This window comes from Microcaecilia unicolor, chromosome 5 (genome assembly GCF_901765095.1).
Source record: "Microcaecilia unicolor chromosome 5, aMicUni1.1, whole genome shotgun sequence".
Classification (NCBI taxonomy): Eukaryota; Metazoa; Chordata; class Amphibia; order Gymnophiona; family Siphonopidae; genus Microcaecilia; species Microcaecilia unicolor.
The window spans coordinates 42,333,428-42,359,490 of NC_044035.1; the positions used below are offsets into that span (position 1 = coordinate 42,333,428).

Genomic DNA, 26,063 nt, shown 5'->3' on the forward strand with positions numbered 1-26,063 from the left:
TGTGGATTGCCAGTTTCGGGTGCTGAGCAACTTGGAAAAAGTGTTAAATCCTCTGCAACTAAATCTCAAGGAAGAGGATACCTGTGTCTTCATCAAGCAGAAGTCCAATCATGGAAGCATTTTTGAAAGTTAAAAAAGAGAAACAATCTAGCTCAAACAACTTTGAGAGTAACTGCCATAAAAGTCTGAGTAGTCTTATGTCTCCTCTGTCTTCTGAACCTTCTCCCCAAGGGATGAAAAATAAAGCTATCAGCATATTAAGAAGAGATGATAGATCTGCTAAAATGTATCCATTGGTTTCTTGTGAATACAGCAAGAGCCAGAAAATTGACTTAGGGAATAGGTTAGATTCATGTGCATTGTCAACTACTTCAGCAACTGACATATTGAAAGACCATGGCAGAAATGACAACAGGAAAAACATGTCCCAATATGCAACATCCTTGAGTTCTCTTCGGACATCTTACAGTTCTGATTATGAAGTTCAGACTTCTTCCATGGAAACTTATCGCAGAGAGAGAGAGTTGATATGCAGCATTAACCATACTAAACTTGTGTCCCGCAATCCAGTGGAAGCAGATTCTACATCAAACATTTCAAGTCAGGTAATGTTGGGGTTTTTTCCTATTAAAAAAAAAAGTCTTGTTTTGATTTCAATTTTAGATGTAAATTACTCACCTTTTAGGAATCTGAGCTCAAGGCAATTTGCATGCATCTGCACAAGCTATTTCTGTATCCAAGTAGAGTTTAGCATCAACCTCAGGCCAATATTCAAGTTCTAAGTTGGTTATTCTATTTATGTAAAACCCCTGTCAAAATACTAAATATACCATGGTCTCCGTACGTTACCTGTTCTGAGATGGCAGCTCATGCTGTAGCAGAAAATTTTTTTTTTCCAACCTAGCATTTTTTTTTCTTAGCATCTTTACCAGACTATTCCGGACCTGTGGGTTATACCTGTTGGGCAGCGGATTTGGAGACACCCTAGAATTATGAGGCTCTACTCTATAAGGTGTGCAGTATTTTCCCCACAGATGTTGGGTGGTCAATTGTGCAGCTTCTGGACGAGTCTGAGGGAAGCTCCTGGTCTAGTTTGAGAACTGATAAATCAAGATTGTGTTTGTGTGTGGGAAGGGGGCTCCATTATTTAAAACCAATTTTAAGAGGCTGTTTTTTGCCTAGAGCCAGAGGATAATCTCAGAGGAGTCTGAGATTTTTTCCTCCTCTCCTTCTTGCCCTATACTTTGTTTTAAAATAAAAGGAAAGAAGAGTAAGCAGCAAAAGTAGTATAATTTGGAAAATACAGAAGAATCTATTTTATTTTGACAGCTTTGTAGTGAGTACAGGACTCATCCTTTAGTTTGTGTTGTGAGGTGGGTTTTTTTTTTTAATTTTATTTTTTGGAGTTTAACAAAAATATGTAAGCATAGAATCCTGTGTGTAAAAAATTAAATTAAAAAGTGATTACAAGCTTGTAAATCAAAAACTAAAAGCAAAATTTTAGGCACTCATACTCAATGCAGTTATTAAAGTCCCCTATAGTGAGAAGAACCAAAGTCAATTATCAGCAAGAAAAATTACAAGTGAAGAACTAAGCAAGAGAAAGGCATGCTAACCTATGAAACTCTCAACTGTGCAGCAAATGTCTCGATTAAAGACAAAGCAAGGGAAGTTGAGACCTCTAAACTCTTAGCTAGAAAAGAAGATAGTTGATCTGGCAGGAAAAAAAACACATTGTTGGTGAGGTGTTTTTATGCTACTGGTCATCCCTGAGGGAGCTTAAACCACCAACCCCAGATTAGAGGCAGTCTAAATTTCGGATTCGGCACGGAAACAGACCTGAAATCTGGATTTAGGTTTCGGCCAAAAATGCTTTCCAGCCCTGCCCAACTGCCTGTAGGCCCTCCCCAGGCTTAACTTGGTGAAGCCTTGTTGGTCTAGTGGTCTCTTGGGGGGAGGGGGGGAGAGACAAGAACAGATCCCACTCATTCCTTCCCTATGTGCTTCTCCAATCCGAATGACTTCAGAAGACTACTGCAGTAGGTCCAGGCACCCTTTTTGTGATTGGAGCCAACGTGGCCAGAGGACTTGTTCCAGTTGCAAAATGAGCAAGAGTGAGTCATTTGGCCATGTTGGTTCCAATCCGTAAATGGCTGCTGGGATCTCCTTTGGCAGTCATTTGGATTGGAGCAGCAGCACTGGGCAGGAAAAGTGGAATTAGTTTCTGTCCCTGAAGAGGCCACTAGACCACCAGGGCTTCACCAAAGGTAGACCTGAGGTGGGGTAGGGGTGGGGGCTACAAGTGGTCGTGCAGGAAGGGGGGACATCGCCGGAGGGGGGGCTTCACGGTCAGGGAGGGATGGAGTAGGATGATGGCGGTTTTGTTTATGGTTTTGGTTTCTGCCAAAACCAAATGGCCAATTTCAATTGCAGACCAAAGATCCTGGTTCAGTCTGGCTGTACCCCAGTTTGCAGGCACTTTAGCAGTTTCACTTCCAAAGTAGGCTGCAGCACTGGGGCCTTGAGTTTACTTCTGTCTGGTGTGCCTGAGGAGAGATGGCAATCCAAATCTATCATAGAGGCCCTGGCAGAGCACATAAGCACTGTTAAGCATTGTAGGGCTGGTGCATGGCTGCCTGGAAATGCACTACTTGTCCCCAGTCTACAACTCTGCCAGAGTGGGAGGGAGCCTGGTGGTAGGAAAGATATTTTGCCTTGGGATAAACTGCAGCTTCTCATAAGAGGAGCAGCCATTTTGTCTCATTTCTAATCAAATTCAGATTTCACAGTACTTGCTTTTGGTTAGATAAAGCTATACCCTTCAGAATACTGCAGGCAGAATGAAACTCCCTACTACCACAAATATTTCAGACCACCTAGGACTTTGAGGAGAACCTGGAAACAAGGCTACTACCCTCTTTCCCAGAATTTGTTTTGCTATCATAGGCATTTTTATTAGAGGTCTCAAATACTTGTCATAGGAAACTCTTGATCTCCCTCCTGCTGACACCGTTTTCAGCAGATGCTTACAGGACTTGGAGCAGTGGGACTCATCTTACTGTGCTGTCTGTACCTATTTCAGACTAGGCAGTGTCAAATGGAAACTGAAGTAATTAACTACAGGATATTTGGAAGAAGGAAATAGGAAGGTACCTCAGAGGGGCGGACTCAGTGAGTGAAGGGCCAACGACGAGACGGTTTCCTTCTTTTACAGTCAGCAGCGCTGCAGATTTCGAGGGTGCGGGTGCACGGAGCTCAGCTGGTAGGCAGGTGGGGGGGGGGGAGTGGAGAGGCGCTGCGCCGGCGGGGTCCATGCCAGGGGGGGTGCCGTGTTGCACTGCACCCGGGGGGGGGGGGGGGTGGTGCGAGCAGCTGCGATCCGCCCCAGGTGTCAGCCAAGCCACGGAACGCCACTGCCTGAACAGATGCATAAAATTGCAAATGGAGGAAGGGAAAACGTGACTCTGTCACACTAAGGCTGCACTTTTCAACTTTATTACTTTGGCAGCATTGTAGAAATTGTCACATCAATAGTTACTTTATCCTTTGATGTCAGATTTAGATTATCAGCTTCAGCATTGTGCATGAGTTCAAATTGTAATGCTATTCCAGAATGGGGTTAGTCTCCTATTGTGTGCCCACTAGGGACAGAAAGTACCTCTAATAATATGTAAATGCTTTGGTTGTACAATAGAAAGGTGACATATAACGAATGTAGTAAATATAGAGGGGCATAATCGAACTTCGCCGGCGATCTATTGTGGCAGTGGCGCAACGCTGGCCTGAACCGTATTATCGAAAAGATGGCCGGACATCTTTTTTTTTTTTTTTTTTCGATAATACGATTTAGCCCGGCCAAATGCCAGAGTTCGCCGGGTTTGAGATCGCCGGTTTTGGTTTTTCAGCGATAATGGGAAAAAAATGCCAGCCATCTCAAACCCAGCGAAATCCAAGGCATTTGGTCGTGGGAGGAGCCAGCATTTGTAGTGCACTGGTCCCCATTCACATGCCAGGACACCAACTGGGCACCCTAGGGGGCACTTCTAAAAATGTTTAAAAAAATACACAAATAGCTCCCAGGTGCTGAGCCCCCCCCCAAATCCCCCCCAAACCCACTCCCCACAACTCTACACCATTACCATAGCCCTTATGGGTGAAGGGGGGCACCTACATGTGGGTACAGTGGGTTTGGGGGGGGGGTTGGAGGGCTCAACACTTAGCACCACAAGTGTAACAGGTAGGGGGGGATGGGCCTGGGTCTGCCTGCCTGAAGTGCGCTGCACCCATTAAAAACTGCTCCAGGGACTTGCATACTGCTGTGAGGGAGCTGGGTATGACATTTGAGGCTGGCATACAGGCTGGTAAAAAAAAGGTTTTTATTTTTATTTTTTTAGTGTGGAAGGGGGTTGGTGACCACTGGGTACTACGGGGAGGTCAGTTGGGGCACCTTTTTGAGGCTTGGTCGTGAAAATAAAAGGACCAAGTAAACCCGGCAAAATACTGATTAACGCCGCTTTTTTTTTTTTTTTTTCCCATTATCAGTGAAAGCCAGCCATCTGGTAGCCACGCCCATGCCCACCCATGTCCCGCCTTCACTATGCCACCGACATGCCCCCTTGAACTTTCGCCAGCGCGGCGATGCTGTAAAAAAAAGCCGCTTTCGATTATACCGATTTTGCCGCGTTTGAGAGATCACCGGCCATCTCCCGATTTATGTCGGAAGATCGCCGGCGATCACTTTCGAAAATAAGCCTGATAAACTACTAGTTATCAATCCCTGCCCCTACTCCGCCCATTGCAGCACTCATGCAGATAACATACACTCTCTGCAATCCATGGCTGAACTAAACATATCCAAAATATTTGTATTTAAGAATAGTTTTTCCTTTGCATCTTTTTTGTAACTTCTTTTTTTTTTTTTTTTTTTACAGGCTGCTAATGAAATTGTTTTTAGTCTTCCTCTTTTTACCTCTCACCTACCTAATAGCTTTCCCTCTCCCATTTTTACTCCTCCTTATACAAGCTATTGCCCCTTTTAGATATTCTCCAGCTTTCTGGTCCCCCTTCAGTCTTTCCACACCAGTGACATCTCTAGACAGAAATATTTGGGGTGGCAACAAGGGGGCAAGCTAGTTATGGAGGGTGGCAAGCCAAAGCGGCATTGCTGCACATCTCCCCCCCCCCCCCCCCCACCACCACCACGCACATTAAAAAATTAACAACAGACATTGTGGTCTAAAAAAATCTTCCCCTCCAGCTAGTTTCTGCTACCAGATAAAACTGCCAAGATAATTGAGAGCATCATTCAACAAATTCTGTGTGGGAATGAAATCTGGATTCTCTACAGAATTGGATAAAATCTCAATATAAACACTGCTCCTCCAGTTCTAGATCACAAATTCCATATTCCCTATCAACAGAGCTATCCCGTCTTACAACACATCATACAAAAATATTCAGATTGTGATTTATCACCTCAGGAACAGCATACACTCCTTCCACTGCCAGGCACTTTAAAACAGATGGGTTTTTGTTTGTGTGGTGACTCCACAGCAGTGCTTCTCAATGCAGTCGTCTGGGTACACCCAGCCTTTCAGTTTTTCAGGATATCCCCAGTGCTTATGTTGCTACTGTTTGGGTTTCTGCCGCTGTTGAAAACAGGATACTATGCTAGATGGACCATTGGTCTGACCCAGTACGACTGGGGTTTGCACGCACTTCCTCCATGGTATGCAAATCTGTTTAAGCATATGCATTGTGGATAACCTGAAAACCAGAGTGGCTGGTCTTCAGCATTTTTAATTTGGGTGTCAAGGGCCTGCTTTCAAGTAGAGCCAAACACTGCAAAATAAAACAAAAACCCTGCAAAAAGACACTCAAAACCTGTACAGCAAACAATACCAATCCTAACAACCCTGACCCACCTATGAAAAGATAGTGTTGTAAACATTACACTGGTCCTTAGAGCTCCAATAAAGCTACTACTGGGAAACTAGAACAACCGGGACCGTTAGATTCCTACTCAAATGCTACACACTAACATACAGTGGTGGAAATAAGTATTTGATCCCTTGCTGATTTTGTAAGTTTGCCCACTGACAAAGACATGAGCAGCCCATAATTGAAGGGTAGGTTATTGGTAACAGTGAGAGATAGCACATCACAAATTAAATCCGGAAAATCACATTGTGGAAAGTATATGAATTGATTTGCATTCTGCAGAGGGAAATAAGTATTTGATCCCCCACCAACCAGTAAGAGATCTGGCCCCTACAGACCAGGTAGATGCTCCAAATCAACTCGTTACCTGCATGACAGACAGCTGTCGGCAATGGTCACCTGTATGAAAGACACCTGTCCACAGACTCAGTGAATCAGTCAGACTCTAACCTCTACAAAATGGCCAAGAGCAAGGAGCTGTCTAAGGATGTCAGGGACAAGATCATACACCTGCACAAGGCTGGAATGGGCTACAAAACCATCAGTAAGACGCTGGGCGAGAAGGAGACAACTGTTGGTGCCATAGTAAGAAAATGGAAGAAGTACAAAATGACTGTCAATCGACAAAGATCTGGGGCTCCACGCAAAATCTCACCTCGTGGGGTATCCTTGATCATGAGGAAGGTTAGAAATCAGCCTACAACTACAAGGGGGGAACTTGTCAATGATCTCAAGGCAGCTGGGACCACTGTCACCACGAAAACCATTGGTAACACATTACGACATAACGGATTGCAATCCTGCAGTGCCCACAAGGTCCCCCTGCTCCGGAAGGCACATGTGACGGCCCGTCTGAAGTTTGCCAGTGAACACCTGGATGATGCCGAGAGTGATTGGGAGAAGGTGCTGTGGTCAGATGAGACAAAAATTGAGCTCTTTGGCATGAACTCAACTCGCCGTGTTTGGAGGAAGAGAAATGCTGCCTATGACCCAAAGAACACCGTCCCCACTGTCAAGCATGGAGGTGGAAATGTTATGTTTTGGGGGTGTTTCTCTGCTAAGGGGCACAGGACTACTTCACCGCATCAATGGGAGAATGGATGGGGCCATGTACCGTATAATTCTGAGTGACAACCTCCTTCCCTCCGCCAGGGCCTTAAAAATGGGTCGTGGCTGGGTCTTCCAGCACGACAATGACCCAAAACATACAGCCAAGGCAACAAAGGAGAGTGGCTCAGGAAGAAGCACATTAGGGTCATGGAGTGGCCTAGCCAGTCACCAGACCTTAATCCCATTGAAAACTTATGGAGGGAGCTGAAGCTGCGAGTTGCCAAGCGACAGCCCAGAACTCTTAATGATTTAGAGATGATCTGCAAAGAGGAGTGGACCAAAATTCCTCCTGACGTGTGCAAACCTCATCATCAACTACAGAAGACGTCTGACCGCTGTGCTTGCCAACAAGGGTTTTGCCACCAAGTATTAGGTCTTGTTTGCCAGAGGGATTAAATACTTATTTCCCTCTGCAGAATGCAAATAAATTCATATACTTGTGATTTTCCGGATTTAATTTGTGATGTGCTATCTCTCACTGTTACCAATAACCTACCCTTCAATTATGGGCTGCTCATGTCTTTGTCAGTGGGCAAACTTACAAAATCAGCAAGGGATCAAATACTTATTTCCACCACTGTAGAAGTGGGCAATCTCAGTCTGAGGGTGGCAACCCAGTCAAGGTTTTAGGATTTCCCCAATAAATATGCTTAAAATCTCTTTGCTTACAGTGGGGAAATCCTGAAAACCCAACTGGGTTGAGGCCCTCAAGGACCAAGGTTACCCACCTCTACGCTAACAACATCCTTCACCTCAATCACACAATGGAGAACATGGACAAACCCTTACCAGATACAGAAAAGGGAACCACAAAAAACATGCAAAAACTGAAAAGGAGACCCCTATCTCCCAAGAAAGCCAGGCATAAGCCAGAGGTGAGCAATCATGGTCCTCGAGGGCCACAACCCAGTTGGGTTTTCAAGATTTCCACAATGAATATGCACAAGATTGATTTGCATGTACTGCTTTCATTGTAGATAAATAGATCTCATGCATTTTCATTGTGAAAATACTGGTAAAAGAGAAAAATGAGTTTTTCTCCTGTACTCTGCAAAATACAAAATAGAAAAGGTGTACAAGTCCCAAGCGAACACATTCCAATCCTTAAAATATTTTTCTTTTCTACCTTTGTTGTCTGGGCATTTTATTTTTCTAATTGTGCTGGTCCCAGTCTTTCCCACTTTCCTTCTGTCTTCTCTTAAATTCTTTTCCAGGTTTGTCTTTCTAGTTCTCTCTCGTCTTCTTTTCCTTCTCTGTCTGTCTGCCCCTGATCTTTCTTTTTAGTTTTTGTTTCACTTTTCTCTGTGTTTTATATCTGTCCATTTGATTTTACCCTCATTCTCCCTCTCATCTCCTGTCCTTCATTCTTTTTGTCCCCACCCCATCCATCCCCTAGTCCCCTATTTCCATGCTCTGTACTCACCCTCTAATTTTTCACCTATCCTCCACTGCCTCTCATCTCCTTACCATCCCCCAACTCCATTCCTGTCTGGTTCTACTATCTCTTTTCTACCCCATCTCCTGTTGCCTTTCTTTCACTATCTTAACTCCTTCTCTACTCTCACCCATTCCCTTCTTCTCATACCCCTCCCCAATACCCCCATCTATATTCTTTTTTTTTTTTATTTGAAAAATATTTTTATTTAGTCACATCGTTCCTAATAACATACACATAATCAGCTAACTGCTGTGCAATGGATACAAATAGAGTGAACTGCAATATAACCAATTGAAAACATAAAGAATTTTCTCCCCTCCCTCCCCCCCCCCCTTCTCTTTAAGGCTGAATACTCTGAGCAGTAGTAGCAGTGGTCCATAAACGTTCTAAGTGTGTCCACTCCTCCACACCAGGGACCCCCATCTATTTTCAATGCCTCTCATCCCCTCTAGACTTCCAGGTCGCTTACAGCATGTGTCAATCTTTCCCTCACTTCATCCCCCTTCTCTTACCCCCCATTTCAAAACCTCATTCAGTCTCCCAGCCCACCAGCACACCCTCACTCATATCTACCAGTTGCCACGTCCTCACTATGCCCTCAAAATTCCCACTCCATCTCTATTCTCATCCATAATTCCTTGCTCTGTTTCCCTTCTCCCACACCCACTGCCTTGCCCCTTTCTCATTGTTGCTCTGTTTCCTTTCGTGCTCCACTCCCCCCAGTCCCATCATTTTTTTTCCTTGTCTCCCTCCCCTTATTCCCGAGTGCCATCCATCTTCAGCTCTGTCCCCCTCCCCAAGTGCCATCCATCTTCTGTTCTTTTAGGGTCCTCTGTCCAGTTGGGAGTCCCATGCCCCCCCCCCCCCCCATTTATATGGGACATGCAGGTCATGAACCATAAAATAACTTTACAACAGTAACTGAGAATTATGAACAAAGCTAGGCCTCTGTGAACAGGCTATGAACAGGTTAAGAGTCACTGAGAAGCTAAATAATAAGAATTACACAGAATGTCAGCTTGCCCTTCTGTTGGAGAGACAGGCAGATATGGAGTCATAACAGAAATATGTGTGGCAGGAGAATACTGTGCATGAATGTAATAATGCAAGGGGGAATTTGCTGCTGACCATAAAAGCAGTTAGTGAAGAGAGACAACTTTGGTTGCTGGGAAGATGGTTTTTGCAAAGTAGGATAACCTTACTGACACTACTACTACTTGACCTTACTTATGATAAGCAAATATGTTATGAAGAACTTTGCTTCTGTAAGATAGAATTTACTAGAATATGCTGACTTTGTACTTCCAATACTAGCCTATGAGAGAAAAGGGTACAAAAGGAGAATCATGGACAGAGGTAATCAGAGAGCTAATTTCAGAGGTAACGTTTGTGTCCCGGTTGCTGTCTCATATGAGAATTAATTATATTACATATTCTAATTGTATTCCTGATTGGTAAGTGTAATAAACAATTACTGATTATTCTCATATTACTATAGCCTTCTGTGTCTTTCTCTCTCTCCACCTGGTGGCGTTAGGACCATAATCCCTGGAGTGCTGGACATTCCAGGTTACAGATAACTAGTACCTTTATACCTGGGAGAGGGCAGAAAGATAAACACCCCCCATCATTCCCACTATGCACCTATCTTTCCTGTAAAGCATCTCTATTTTGTGTCCCTGTCCCCCTCCCCCTCCCTATGTTCCCCATCCCTCCTGTATCCAGTATAACCTTTTCTTGTCTCTGTTCCTTTCTATATACAGCTTCTTCCTTTTCTCCTGTACCCCACCCCAAAGCCAGCATCTCTCTCTCTCCCCTGCCCCATGGTACTGCATCGCTCTTGTGGGTCCAGCATCTCTCCCCATCATTAGAGCTCTCTTCTGCTTTCTCTCCAGTCTAGTCCCCCCCCCCCCCTCCCACTTTCCCCAGGGTCTGTCATCTCTGTCCCTGTCCTCCTTCCCTGCATTCTGGCATCTCCCTCCCTTCCCTTGCTCATGGTGTGGTATATTTTAGCCATCCTTTCCTCCCCTGCCTCCTGGGTTTAGTATCTCTTGTGTCTTTCCCTCCCCCTGCGTGGTTCAGTAGCTTTCTTGCCTTTCCCTCTTCCCCTTGGCTGTTTTCCCACTGGCTGTTGACAGCATCAAAAAAGAAAGCAACCTGCCTGCGACTGGCCCTGGCAGTGTTCCCTCTGCTTTGTCCCTCCCGCGGGAGGTGGTGGAGATGAAAACGGTAACGGAATTCAAACATGCGTGGGATGTGCATAAAGGAATCCTGTGCAGTAGGAATGGATCCTCAGAAGCTTAACCAAAATTGGGTGGCGGAGCAGGTGGGGGAAGAGAGATTGGTAGTTGGGAGGCGAGGATAGTGGAGGGCAGACTTATACGGTCTGTGCCAGAGCCGGAGATGGGAGGCGGGACTGGTGGTTGGGAGGTGGGAAATACTGCTGGGCAGACTTGTACGGTCTGTGCCCTGAAAAATGCAGGTACAAATCAAGGTAAGGTATACACATATGAGTTTATCTTGTTGGGCAGACTGGATGGACCATGCAGGTCTTTTTCTGCCGTCATCTACTATGTTACTATCACGTGGGGAGAAGGAAAAGACAAGAGAGCTACTGAACTGACCAGAAATGCATGAGGTTTGGAAGGCAGCCAGAGAAATGTATGGGGGGGGGGCAGGAAAAAGGTAGATGGCCTGTATGTGAGGGGTGGGGGGCTGAAAACCAGGTGGGTGGAGTGTGGGGAGGGGCTGATACAAGATTCATAATATATGGGTATGTGCCATCAGAGGGGTGGAGGGCTGGAAGAAGGTGGATGTTTTTTTTTATGCTATGGGGCAGGGGGAGCCTTTAAGCAAGGTGGATGGGGATGGTCTGTGTCATGATGTGGGGGGGGGGAGAGAAAGTGAATGGGGTTCTGTGTCATGGGTGGGGGGGGGACTGGAGAACGGTAGATGTGTGTGTGTCTGTGTCATGGGGAGGAGGGAAGAGACATTGGGGGAGGATAGAACAGGAGACTTATATGGAGTAAGGGGGAGAGCACAGGTAGGGCAATGGAAGCTGAGAGATGGGGAGAGAGTACTCTAGAAGAAAGACTAAGGAGGCTAGGGCTATTCAGCTTGGAGAAGAGGCGGCTGAGGGGAGACATGATAGAGGTATATAAAATAATGAGTGGAGTGGAACAGGTGGATGTGAAGCGTCTGTTCACGCTTTCCAAAAATACTAGGACTAGGGGGCATGCGATTAAACTACAGTGTAGTAAATTTAAAACAAATCGGAGAAAATGTTTCTTCACCCAACGTGTAATTAAACTCTGGAATTCATTGCCGGAGAATGTGGTGAAGGCGGTTAGCTTAGCAGAGTTTAAAAAGGGGTTGGACGGTTTCCTAAAGGACAAGTCCATAAACCGCTACTAAACGGACTTGGAAAAATCCAAAATCCCAGGAATAACATGTATAGAATGTTTGTACGTTTGGGAAGCTTGCCAGGTGCCCTTGGCCTGGATTGGCCGCTGTCGTGGACAAGATGCTGGGCTCGATGGACCCTTGGTCTTTTCCCAGTATGGCATTACTTATGTAAGGCAGAGAACAGGTAAACAGAAAGAGAGGAGAGTGGGGAGAGAAAGATCAGAGGTATTTGTTCTGGTAGAGAAAGACAGGGACTAAACTTACCAGAGGAAGGGATACAAGCTAAGAGAAATTAAGAAGGTGGAACCACTGCTGTGGTGATGGTGGGAGGGAGAAGCCAGCCCTTATAATGGGGAAAATACTGCACAAGAAAATTACAAAGTGTCCAGAATCTTGCAGAATTTTCCCCAGGAGTATAGGTTGTGTCCAGGCACTGGCATTGAATATCTGGGTATAAGGAGACATGTGTTGGCTACCCATATAAGACACTTTTTTGTGGGTGCCAGCTGAATATTGGGGGTCTTCTGTGTTTTTTCCCCTCCATTCTAATCCCCCAAAGAGCTTTGGCCCTCTCCTCCGTTCCCCAAGAGCAGCACCTCTTCCAGATACCCCTCTTCCATTGGTACACTCATTCTCTTGAGGGAGGGAGGAGGCCAGTGCTGATGGGAGGGATGTATGCTCTTGTTCAGGGTGGGGGGAGGTGAGTGGAAGACAGAAGGAAATAATGCCACAACCTTGGAATTTAATACACTTGGGGGCACAACATAGCTAAGCAACCAAAGTTAAGACATCTTTTTGTGCAGTGCTATCAGGTTGCTTAGCTATGCGGGCATAAGCACTGAATCACAGGTACCCGCATAACTACTGGCTTCTCCCTGACTTCTACTCTGGCACTGTTCAGGTATCATCTAAGAGCCCAGTTAAGTGCTGCTGAATATCGGTGGCTGGCCTACTTGGCATCCTTTAAGTGGCCAGGAGCCTCTCCTGCTAGTTTAAATCATGCTCGATTATGGACCATGTTTTTGTTTAATCATAGGATAGATATAGATATAACTTTTTAAAAATTGTAATAGATTTTTTTACAGGAATATATTTGAAGTCATGAATTTTAGGTGAATTTAGGATAAATGTTTTCTCATTGCAAAATGTTAAGTATCTGAACTATAATTTTTTTTAACTGTTCGTTTGTACAAATTTTTGGTTCAAATGATCCTTACATTCCTTTTTTAGGAAAATGGACCTCATCTCGTAAATAGACTGCAGTTGGAAGCTACCTCAGGTATTTAAAAAAACAAAAGAAAACCTATTTATAAAGATTTGTTGGCTTAAAAAAACAGGGTATTTCATTCTACCTTTGAGATTCTCTTTGGAAACTGAAGCTGTGTCCTTTGTGAAAATAGTTTTGAGCACACTTTAAAAAAAAATTAATATTTAGTTATTAAATCGCAAGAGGATTGTGAAAAATAGCAAGTGCAGAGTGATGCATGTAGGAAAGACGAACCTAAACTACAGTGGTGTGATGGAAAGATCCACATTAGGAGTTTCCACCCAGGAAAAGGATCTAGGTGTCATCGTTGATATGTTGAAACCCACTGCTCAGTGTGCAGCTGCGGCCAAGAAAGCAAATAGAATGTTAGGAATTATTAGGAAAGAAATGAAGAACAGAACTGAGAATATTATGATGCCTTTTGTATTGCTCTATGCTGCCACCGCACCTTGAATTTTGTGTGCAATTTTGCTCACCGCATCTCAAAGATATAGCAGAATTAGAAAAGATACAGAGAAAGGTAACAAAATTGATAAAGGAGATAAGATGACTTCCCTATGAGAAAAGGTTTAAGAGGCTAGGGCTCTTCAGCTTGGAGGAAAGGTGGCTGAGGGGAATTACGATAGAGGTCTATAAAATACCGAGTGGAGTACAAATGGTAGATATGAATCACTTGTTTACGCTTTCCAAAAATACAAGGACTAGGGGGCACTCAACGAAGCTACTAACTTAACATTTATAACAAACCAGAGAAAATATTTCTTCACTCAACATGCAACTCTGAAATTCATTGCCAGAGAATTTAGAAAGCTTAGCAGGCTTTAAAAAAAGGTTTGGATAATTTCCTTAAAGAGAAGGCCATAAGCCATTATTAGGATAGGCTTGGGAAAATCCACTACTTTTCTTTTTTTTTTTCTAGGATAAGCAACATAAAATCTGTTTTGGTGTATTGCCAGGTACTTGTGACCTGATTTGGCCACTGTTGGAAACAGGATACTGGACTTTGGTTTGTCCCAGTATGGCAAGGCTAATGTTCTCAAGAAACATTTTTGCCTTATGTATTGTGAAAAATGGAACCATGTTGAGATTCTGAATGTAGTAGAAATTATATTAGTAACATATTTGTTGGAAGCTTTGGATTTATAAGAAACATTAAGCACAATTGACATTTTATTACATCTCTAATTGACAGTGGAATTGAAATTTCATCTCCAGTATCAAACATTCATCTATATGAGAAGAAAACAATTTTTCTTCATAAGAAATGACACGCAGTATTATGCCAACCTACTAGATGTGCAGTGATTTTAGTGTGTCACTTGTTCACTGCTTTCTAGGCTACACAGTTCTGATCACTATTCACTTAATATGTTTAAAATAATTCTAGTGTCTTAGTATATTTTGTTTTGGTGATATAAGACTTACATTTTTTGGTATTCCCGTGAATTTAACTTTTTGTGTAAGAGGGGCCATGTTTCCAATGCATGGCATGTAAATGCTAGAGTGCTGATTAATCACTAGCGAATTGGAAGGCCTTTTTTTATGTAATGGTAAAGGGCTAGCCAAAATTTTAAGTACCAGAGTAAATTCTTTTCTTTTTCAGACTTTAAAAAAAAAAACAACTTTTTTTTTGCACTTTTTTCTAGCTTTTTCAATTTGTTAAAATATTGTGCGTGTGTTTTCATGATGTTTTGCTGTTTGTCTCTTCCCCCCCCCCCCCCCCCACCTTGGGACTTTGCAGCCTTTTCTGCATGCAGGGAGTTCTCCTAGACTTCATTGGCTCTTGTCCAATTCACTTGGGTAACCTGACACCAAGGAAATTTCCATCCTTATTTAAAGGGCTCTCTACAAATCTGGATGTTGATTTTATCTGATCCTTTATTTCTCTGACCCATATGTGATAAGCTGATGTAACAGGTTAAAAAAATACTTTGAAATTTGAATGATCAGAGTTGCCAAATTGCCGGGTTCCAGGAGGGAGATTTTAAAGTTGGTCCTGGATTTCTGATAAGCCCATCATGATGCATTATGAACCTACACCACTTTGACATAAATGCAAAACCAGGACTAGCTATAAATTCTCCCTCCTGGAATTAGGTAGCTTGGCAACTCTGAACAGGCTTGGGAAAAGTCTTAGGAACCTAAGCCTAGTGCCTCGAATTCAGAGCAGTCAAGTAAAATAAAACAATGATAATGAGGAAGTTAAAGAAATAATTTGCTGAAAAACAGAATATAATCAGCTGCTCGGGTCTGATGTCCAGCACTGGGAAGGAAAAGCACTCCAGAACCAGTGAAAAGATCTGAGCATGTATTGCCTCCTCAGCACATAGTCCCTGTGGTGTCCTCAATTTTGCTTGCATTCTGTTGAACAGATGCAACAAAGCTGTTTAGTTTGTTGTTGTTGGGGTTTTTTTTTTCCATTTTTGTTTTTTCTTCAAGATTAATTTGTTTGGGCACAGGACCATGGCTGAGAATAAGCTTGCTTCTGCTTTTTGACTACAGTATGATGAGCAGTGACACTCGGATCTCTCATCTTCATTTGCCAGTGGTTCCCAAGGTCCTGGAAGCTCCCCAGCTAGTCGGGTTTTCAGGATATCCATTCTATGCAAACCTCTCATGAATATTCATTATGGGTATCCTGAAAACTTGACTAGCTGGGGTGTCTCCAGGATCAGGTTTGGGAACCTATGCCCCTCTCACAACACAAGCAGGATAATACTAAGTATAAAATAATGTCCTTGCAAGTCAGAAAATAGGTTTTCCCTCACCCCCCCCCCTTCCAGTATCATGTCATGGCTTCGTGAAATATGACTTGAATTTCAAAAAATCTTCACAATCAAGCAGATCCTTTTCACTGAATGTTCCTTTCTGCATTAGCCTAATATCAGTCATTAAGAGGCAGAACTGTAACTGTTCAGAGCAAATACAAGTTTTGGATGAGACTTCTTGACAAAGAATCTAGTTTTGTCAGCACTACATCATCAGAATTTGCAGGAGCAGATCTCCAAACATATAGGTCTAAAGTACTCACTTGGGGTTCATCAAGCAGCGTTAGGGCCTTAACATGCGTTAGTTAGTCCTTAACGTGACTTAAATGGCCCTAACATACCACAGTGATATTTAAGTTGTTGTGGATTATTTAGTAATGAGATGCAAATTATGCAGATGCATGGTTTACATCTCATTACTATATAAATACCCTAATGCAACTTGCAGTGGTACACCACAAATCGCGTTGGGGCCCAAAAACCATGGTAAAATAACCTCAGTGTTGCGGCCAGATGCTCCCTGTGGAATGGTATCGGTGGTCTTGGGGGGGGGGGGGGGGTCATCTGTGGATCTAGGGGCTTCCAGGGTCTTTGTGAAGGAGTGAGGCCGTTGCTCCTGCCCAGTCCAGCTCCTTCCTGTAAATGGCATCCCTAGCGATTAGTCTCACATGGCTACCGCTAGGGGTCGTCCTTCCTTATAAGGAAACTTAACCCTTAGTGGTAATCAACAATTTGCAGAAAGGAGCTGGACTTGGCCTCGTTCCTGCCTGAAGACCCCCCCCAGACCCCCAATGCCATTTTACAGGTAGCCCCCAGAAGGATGGATTTTAGGGGGCTGCAGACGGAGGGGGGGGCCTTCTCTGTGCAGTGGCGTAGGAGCATGAGACAGTTGCTTTTGCGGCATGATGCTCCTGGGCTGTGGTAATAAAGCTACTCGCAAGGTGGCTCACAAGCAGCGTTGTTTGGTTGTAAGGTGAGATTCAGCAACTTGTGGTATTAAGATCCTCAGTCATTTTCTGTTCATAGGCTTGCCTGGTTAAGAGCTTTAGAGCTCAGGGAAGGGATTAGTAACAACTGATTGCTCCTGTATGGCTAACAGTCTTTTTGAGAAAGTTAAAGTAGGTTTATACCATTAAAGACAACTTTTAGCATTTATCTGCTTTTGTCTTAGAGCCCACAATATCTTCTAGATAAACAAGCAATACAAAATATAGGTGGAATTTTTTTTAATTTTTAGAAAAAGGAGTTTCTACCCATTTCCCATGTAATCCCAACAAACCTGGTTGATAAACTTTTATGCTAAACCACAGCAGCCCAACTAGCCTGTTCCAACTCGGTCCAAATAGTTCATCTTTTTGGATTATAGTCCTATGCCAGACTTCAGGTCGTATCAAGAGCAAAAGAAGTATGCCTATTGTTAAAAATAAATAAATCAAAGGTTCTATTCAAGTCCTCCCAAAAAGGTTGGTTAACTACATCCCTTCTTAGATCTCAAGGATCTAAGCCTGTTTCTCTGGCTAGATAAGGAAGTTCATTTTGAACTTCTTTATAATCACTGTTTGGCTTTGTTTCTTAAGATTTCAGAGATGCTTACTCACATTCTAAATCATCCAGACAATAGGAAATATATTTTATCATGCATAATGACCCACTGTCAATAGAGTAATGCCTTTTGGTCTCCACTAACTTCCTAATTCTATATTTGGCGCCAAATGTTGTATGCGCAAATTTGGGCGCATGCCCAATTTGTGCATGCAATTTAATTGCCAAACAAGCCCATTAGTTCTGATAATTGGGTGCTCATCTTCAGGTGCCGGGATCAGCGCGGAAAGTTACTAAATGACCATAGGATGGGTATGGACAGATCAGGGGTGTTCTTGTGATGGACACGCAGTGTTGCAGAATAAAGGAGATCTGCGCCTGAAAATTTACACCAGGTTTCAGTTGTTGTGAATCCTCATGCCAAACAGTATTCTATAAACGACGCCAAACTCTGAGCACCATATATAGAATTTTGGCCTAAATGTCTAGCATTTGTACTGGTGGACCTGCACAGAAAAAGGTTTCTACTTTTCTGTTATCGGAACAATTTGATCTTTAGTTTTGGTACCACATCTAGCAACCTTTCCAGGGAACAAGGCTAGCTTTGCTTTAGTTTGGCTGCACATTGATGTGCTTATAAAAAAAATATTAATTTTGAGTACAACATGCTGGTTCTGAGTTAAGGAGTCACTACCTAAGACAAAGGTCTTGGAATTATTATTGGCAATAAATTGAAATTTTCAATCTAGTATGCCACGGCCACCAATAAACTACCATAACAACCCCCCGCCCAAAAGAAAAAAGTTATGAAACCTCTTTAATAGTGAAAGGGACCATCAGAACTAATGAGGTTATCAATGCAGCTTTTATAGTAGGCTGAAATAACATGCCCAAGATGTCAGTCTTCAGTCCCCCAAATATTTTGTAACTCTGTGTCCAGTTGCACATATATAGGCAGTATTCAAAATTGCTAAATATTGGCATATGACAGTCCCAGATTCTTCAGCACAATCAAATAAATAAAAATGTAAAAAAAACATAGGTTTAGCTTTTCTGTTTCTCTTCAACTAATAAAATAGAACACTAAGTTTTCTTCTCAAAGAATGAGTACAAAATTGAGACATGCCTCTGTATACGTCCATAGTATAATCAAAGTTGTCTATATAGTCTTGGTTGCTCCATCTCAAAAAGGCTAATAGCAGAACTAGAAAGGATTCAGAGTAAGGCAGTAAATGCTAAAGGAGATAGAACACCTCCCTTTATAACAGGCTAAACAGGTTGGGACTCTTCAGTTTGGAGAGAAGACAAACGAAAGGGGGTATCATAAAAGTGGGATGGGAATGTTTAAATAGGAAATGATAGCTTAAGAAGTGTCATCTTCTTATGTTTAAAAGAGGAAACAATCACAGATTGAAAACTTCAGGAACTGTATAATTAAGCTGTGCCATCCATTTCTGGAGGATACAGTCAAGGTGACTGTAGGGCTCAGAGGAGGTTTGGACAAATTACTGAAGGAAGTCTATTAAAAAAAAAATAGCCAGGTAGACTTGGAAGAGCTATCACATTTCCTTGGAAATGAGCTATGAGAAACTAGATCTACTTTTGGGATCTTCTGAATAATTTTGACCTAGACTGGCTATTGTTGAAGACAGCTGGGTTTGATGAACCTAGGTCTGACTCAGTAAGGCTTAAGTTCTGATGTTCCTGAAACTTTACTGGACTGAGATTGATTTTGGCAAAGAAATTATTCTCTGCTGCAGGGTTGCATGACACTGTCAGTTCAACAGTAATTTTCTGTGTTAATTTAGTGTAGCACTGTTTTGCCCTAATGCAAGTCGAACGTTTCCTATATTGCGGTAAGATATTTCTTGTGCATTGATTCCTTGCTTGGTCTCCCTTTAACAGAGAGGTATCTTCTACCATATAACAATCAAGGATGATCACCTTCATTGCAGCCTAAAGTTTCAGCAGTGGGGCGGGGGCTGACATCCTCAGAACTTTTACATGATCATTTGAGGCAGTCCTGGAAATAGGAGATAGTTTAGATTTTAAATAATTTCTTGATAATTTAGATTCTGTCTTATAAGGAATTCTGATCTCTGCTTATTTTAAAATATGTTTTATTCTGTTTAATTTTTAATACTTTCTTTTAATAAGTTCTATTTCTCCCTGTAAAATATCTTTTCAATTCAGTGTTTACATCTTTGACTTTTCAAGTGAGATTTTCTACAGTTTAAGAGGTCATCATCTGGTTTCAATTATCCACATTCCTAGCTAGTTCTGTGTATGAAGCTAAAGGTGAAAGAGGTCAGGAAAAGTCAACTGTTTTCCTTGATTGATTATAGCTAAGTGTAGGACTGGCCCCTTAATGAATGTCCCGAGAGGGTTAGAGGCCAGCTAGCATTTTAAGTTATGAGTTGACTGGGAATCTGATTATGTGAATAATAAAACAGAGGATTGAGTTATTGGTAAAATAATAGAATCTGAGAATTTAATAATAATAAAATGCAGGAGATAGGTGCCGCATTGTCTAGTTTGAGAGGCCCCAGGTCGTAGGTCAGTTTAGGAAATATCTGAAACCTGGGTAACTGATATTTTAAGTAATGTGTAGAGATAATTAGTTCAAGACAGGGTAATCAATCTATTCCTTACCATCTGGTGAGAAATGGGGGCTAGAGGGGTTTAGAACAATATATAAATGAGAACAGAAGCAGCTTACGGGAGAGAGACAAGAGCCAAGACACAGAGAGACAAGACACAGAGAGCCAAGAGAAGGAGAGGGTTAGCGCTGATGTCCTACTTTGCTGGCAAATAAAGAAGACTTCTCTCTCATTCTGGTGTGTGGTATTTGACTCCTGAAGTACCATAGATTCTGCTAACAATAGTGGTAATTCCTGCATCAATTTCTGGTGTCAGAAGTGGGATTCGAACCCTGCTTCAATTTACTTCAGATGATTTCTAGGAGAGCTCTTCCATCCCAGTACCATTGGCTGTCCAACTTTTTGCTTTTGTGTGAGCATGTTTCTAATTCTTCTAAATGGTTCTGTTTCTGAAAATGATGCATAGTTCATAAACAATATTACTAAACATAAAGCAAGTTCATTGCCAGTTACATGTATGGAAAATGTTTTGGTGCTTTGATTCTCCTTTGACTATTATGTCATGTCTTGGTTTCATTCTTTGTGTTATTTTCCCACAGATGGTTCATCTCCAACCAAGCAAGCTTTCATCTCACAATCAGTTGGATCTAAATTGTTCCATGATAGACCTCTTAAACAGAAAGGTGGATACTCTCCACTAACCCATGTTAACTCCAAAGGAAATTCTAGTTCTGAAGGAGACATACATCTATCTTTGCATAGAAAAAGAAAAAGACACTTAATGAGCAGGAGCTGCCAGAGTGCAAGGAAATCCGGAGAGCAGAACTCTAATGAAGCTTACGTCATAAGATCACCTGACGTGCTGAAAAATAAGTCCAAATTTGAAAGAGATTTACAGAAATCTTTTAGTAGTGACGCTGTGCAACAAGGTAAAGCTGCTGATATAGTAACTGATAAGTGCCCAGAGAGCCAGCTTGACTGTTGGGCACAAGTTGAAGACAGTGACTCATGTTCTAGCTTGCCGTTTTCACAGTCCCTGCTGGGTTCTTACCAAAAAGCTGACTCACCTTTTGCAGATTCCAAAGAGAATCTGTTAAAAGAGGAGCACTTATATTTTCCCACTGAGGTTGGTTCTAAAGCATCGTTTGCTGCATATCTGGGAAGGAAAGTTATTAATGGTTTCGCCCATACGTTATCTAGAACTTGCTCAGAACCTTCCAAAGAAATGAAATGTATGGACTCTATTTCTCATGATCAGTCTGCTACCTCTTCTCATATATTCAGCACAGAGACTTCTGGGCCTGTTTCCCATAAAGTGAAAAGTAGTTTGCAACCCCTTGAACCTTATAAAGAGCCAAATATGGAAAATAGCAGTGGGCATAATTCCATTCTCTCTGCTATGACAGAATCTTTACGGCCAGCAAAAAGCAATATCAATCTTGGATCTCTGTCTACAGAGGAGGAGCTTTCTTCTGACAGTCAAAGCTCTTCACCCACTTCCAACCTAAATAACAGCTGTTTCAGTAAGAGATTAAGAAAAAGACTACAATTCAGCTTTGAAAATGAAGGTGAGAAGTTCGATTATAATTTGGATGATGATGATGAAGAGATCTTGAAACCTCTTGATGAAATTATGCATATATCTAGATCACCTGCAGCAACCCCAGGAAGCACTTCTGAAATTTCATCACAACCTAGTTGCTCATCACCAAAAGTTCTTGTAAGTGAAATTTTTTTTTTTTTTTTTTAAATACGTATTTTTTTTTTTAACTGTTTATCCTGAGATCTTAAGAGTAGTAGTTGGTGTAACAGGCTACAAAAGCAATGTGGGATGTATTCAGTGGTGTGCTGGAGCAGGCTCTCACAGGCTCGCAAGAGCCGGTTGTTAAGTTTTTAAGAATTTTGGGAGCCGGTTGTTAAAGTAGGGCCCTCCATGGCTACTTTAACAACTGGCTCCCAAAATGTGGGCTTGGGCCCCTGCTGAATTCTCTTTTACTTTGCTGGTGGGGATGTTGAGCCCTGCCAGTCAAGTAAATAGACTACTGCTGCTCCCCGCTCCTTGTTTCCAGCTCTGGGCAGCAGACTGGGACTTCTTGAGCATGTGAGAGAAGTTCGAGCATGCTGCTCAGAGCAAGACGTTGGGAGTGGTGGCAGTCCATTTATTGGCTGCCAGCAAAGGTATGCCTAGCGTGCCTGCACGAAGGGAGGGAGGAGAGAGAGACAAGTGTTGCTCCCTCCCCCCTCGCCACCCCTGGCCCTTCCAACTGCAGAGCTGGCTAAGTCCGGAGAAAGAGCCTGTTGTTAAAATTTAACCAGCACACCCCTGGATGTATTGGTCTCTTGCCTTGCAGTTGTCTTCCTGTGCATTTAAACTTCCAACTCAATTGCTTCTGTTAGGCTACAGTACCATGACCTTATTTGCAGGCAGGGCTAGTGTATTAGGTGCCCTAAGCAAACCTTCATCTTGACCTTTTTACAGACCTACCTACTGATCCTCTATGTGCGTGCCATGGTGGTAGAGGGCAGTAGAAAGCAACGAGGCTTTCCCTAACTAGGCTTCATTGTATGTAAGGTGTGTTTTATTTTTTTTTTTTTTTTTGGGTGCAGATGCTGGCACTGCTTCTACCACAAGTGCGGTCTGATTTTATTTGGAGAGGGGGTGTCTTCTGGTATCCTGGTCTGATCTGGCTATATTTTGAACTGTCCACCATATTTTTCTTTTTGTACCAAATTTATCTTTCCATTTAATTTTTGGAAAGTTATTTTTTTTCCCCAGACACGTTCTCAACCTCCCCCCCCCCCCCCATTTTGTTGAAGAATTAAGCAAATAGCAGAAGCATATTAATAACATCCAAGCAATAGCCCCAATGACCCCCCCCCCCCAAAAAAAAAAAAAGGAAAACCAGTGCTTAGCCAACTAAAGTACCAGGAGCTGTGGCAAACTTCCATGTCTTATATCTTCACCAAATGTTGGAAAACATAGGTAGGCATCGCCATCTCCATGCAGTTTCTCAACCGCTTAGGTATAATGCTTCCTGACTCCTTTTGGTTGGAAAGAATTAAAAAAAAAAAAAAGGCTGACGGGCAGGTCTGCTGGAGAAAACAGTCAGGTTCTGGATTTGCTAAACAAGACAGTGGGGCTCAAAAAATGCCAGGTCACCGTATCAACTAGATCTAGCTGGTGCCTGAATTTTTCTATTCTTCCTTTTGTTCTTTGGGTTCAATATTAGCACAGTTTAAGGAGACAGGAGGGTCCTGCCTACTTAAACATGCTGAGCGGATGGCCACCGGTATTCCGTAGCAGTTAAGCAATTAGTGCTGCTGAATATTTGTTCTGACTTGAGGTAGTCAGAGGAAGCTGGCAGTTGTGGGGACCAGTTATATTCTGTTCTGGCACCTACATAGCTAAGCAGGCAAAGATAAGACTGCCTTTTGTGAGGTCTGGTCTTTGCCCACTTAGCTTTTGCAGGTGCCAGCACTGAATATTGGTTGACACCTAACCCCAGGTCTTCAGTGCTGGTGACCGGGACATGGCTTGGCATTGAATATCCGGGGTTAAATCTACCAGCAGTTGTTGGTAGCTTGACAAACCATTGACAACCGCAGTTTGAATGTCAACTTCTTTTGACTTGTTCTTTCCCAGCCTGTTGCTGCAGGAGCAAGAGCTATTGCTTCTCTGCATTGCACAGCTCTGTGCAAGTGAGCCCTGTGGTGCAGGAACTTGCACAGAACAATGTAGAGACAGCAAGATAAGAATCGGTCACTGAGGGGGGAGGCTGACTGCTTTAGGGGAAATGGAGGGATTTGGTGAGGGCGCTGACTGACTTGATAGGAAGTGTTCACCGACTTCTGGCTGATGAGGGTGGACTAGGGGTTGAATGGCTGGCTTTGAGGGGTTGGGGATAGGGACTGGGGTGCTGACTAACTTGCTAGGTGGGGATGAGAGGTTTACTAATATAAGGGAGGAGAGATGATGGAATAAGAGGGAGACTTGAAAGAAGAAATGGAATAAGAGTGGGTGGGTGATAGGAGGAGGGGAGAAACAGACTGTATTTCTTCCAGTGAGCTTCAGGAGTACATTATAATCCTATTCTAATAAACTTTCTAAACTGGGCCCTAATGGTGCTGTGGTAAACCACAGAGATCCTACCCCACACTTCAGTGGCGAGAATGAAGGTCTCAGCCACTGGCTCTTGTGTGAAGAATTTTGTCAAGGGTCTTCAATACAGTAGTGTATTTCTCCATAGAATAGCGTTCCAGCACATGCGCAGACACACATGTATGTGTGTATTTCTCCATAGAATAGCGTTCCAGCACATGCGCAGACACACATGTATGTGTGTATTTCTCCATAGAATAGCGTTCCAGCACATGCGCAGACACACATGTATGTGCCAACACAATTTTTTGTGTACATAATATAGTTCCTGCTAGCGCAAACCTGTGTGTGCATGTTTCCGGCGTGCTTTCTTGTGTTAGTATACAAAATAGGTTGCAGAGAAAAAACATACACTATTTGGTACTGAATTGGGTTACAAAATGTTTTCTCAGAGGTCAAGCAGGACATTCTCTCATGGAGCCCGGCACAGATGCTACGTAGGATTGTAGGAAAAACAGCAGCCTTTGGCATCTCCATAGCATGCATGTGCAGGTGCTTTCCTGCCCAACTCAGTTGTGCAGGAGCAGAGCAGTCATTTTTGGCTCTCCTCAGCACAACCTAGTCTTTCTCTTGTGTTTTTTGTGAGTTTTCCTGTGAGTACACTGGACTCTTCTTCCTCATCTGTTTTCAGTTGTTCCCTAGTTTTGCTGGCTCTAAAGTTTTATTTATTTTTGGCATGGCTCCACTTATGCTCCTTTTTTTTTTTTTAACAAAAAGCTGTTTTTGCTGTGATTATTTTTGCCCTGATGACCTTTAAAACTAATGGCTTTAAGAAATATTCTTAGTCCAGCAAGGTAACATCTTAAGACTGACCCTGACAACTGGTGGTTGCTGTGCCTTGGACCACACCATAGTACCTCTAATTGTAGTGTCTTAAAATGCAAAAGAAGCCCTAAAGAGTCGAGAGGTCACACACAAGAAACGTTTTGGTGCATCTAAGTCCGGTCCATTGACAGTGGTATCAAAGGCATCGGTCCCTGTGGTTGGCAAAGCTGCATTGGATCCCAGGGATGTAATTACATCAAGGAGGTCTCTGCCTGCCTTGGCATTGGATGTCAGAGGGCTCTTTTGGGCCAGACATCAATCGGATCCGACGCCAGGGACACACAAGGATTCTGTGATGTCCTTGTTGGCACTGATGATGTGCAGCGAGCAGTGGTGAAGAAGCACCAACATCGGACCTCTTTGAAGCACAGTGTCAGGAGCTCTGGGACACATGCATTGCCAGTCTGTCCATCTATACCAACTACTAATCTCTACCTATCCCTTTCTCTCCCTCAGATATCCTCTATACATAGAAACATAGAAAATGACAAAGACCATACACCCTACTATCCAGTCTGTCCATCCACACCAACTACTGATTTCTACAATTTCTTTCTCAGAAAGACATGGGAGAAGCCACTGCTTGCTCTGGGATTGGTAGCATGGAATGTTGCTACTATTTGGGACTCTTCTAGGTACTTGTGACCTGGATTGGCCACTGTTGGAAGCAGGATATTAGGCTAGATGGACCATTGGTCTATTCCTCTATGGCTATTTTTATGTTGGTTCTGAGAGGACCGTTTCCTCTTTGTGGAGTTGATACTGATGTGTCAGGCATCTTCGTCTGTTCTTCAAGCTGAAGAGCCCTAGCTGCTTTAGCCTTTCCTCATAGGCAAGTCGTCCCATCCCCTTTATCATTTTTGTCACCCTTCTCATTACCTTTTCTAATTCCATTACATCTTTTTTTTGAGGTGGGGTCGTACCGTGCAGCAATACAAAGGCATTAAAAGATTCTCATATTTGCTTTCCATACCTTTCCTGTTAATACCTTCCATTCTATTTGCTTTCT

The 26,063-nt window shown here is 42.9% G+C and overlaps 1 protein-coding gene across 1 annotated transcript in view; it reads left to right on the forward strand.

Annotated features, from left to right (window-relative positions):
• Window positions 1-70: 70 nt before the first annotated feature.
• Window positions 71-26,063, forward strand: part of LOC115470002 (SMC5-SMC6 complex localization factor protein 2-like) — a gene marked incomplete at its 5' end in the record, with an annotated part of 119,785 nt that continues 93,792 nt past the window's right edge. The window contains 3 exon segments of the mRNA XM_030202835.1: window positions 71-605; window positions 13,124-13,172; window positions 20,670-21,790. Coding sequence (XP_030058695.1) covers window positions 71-605; window positions 13,124-13,172; window positions 20,670-21,790 — 1,705 coding nt within the window.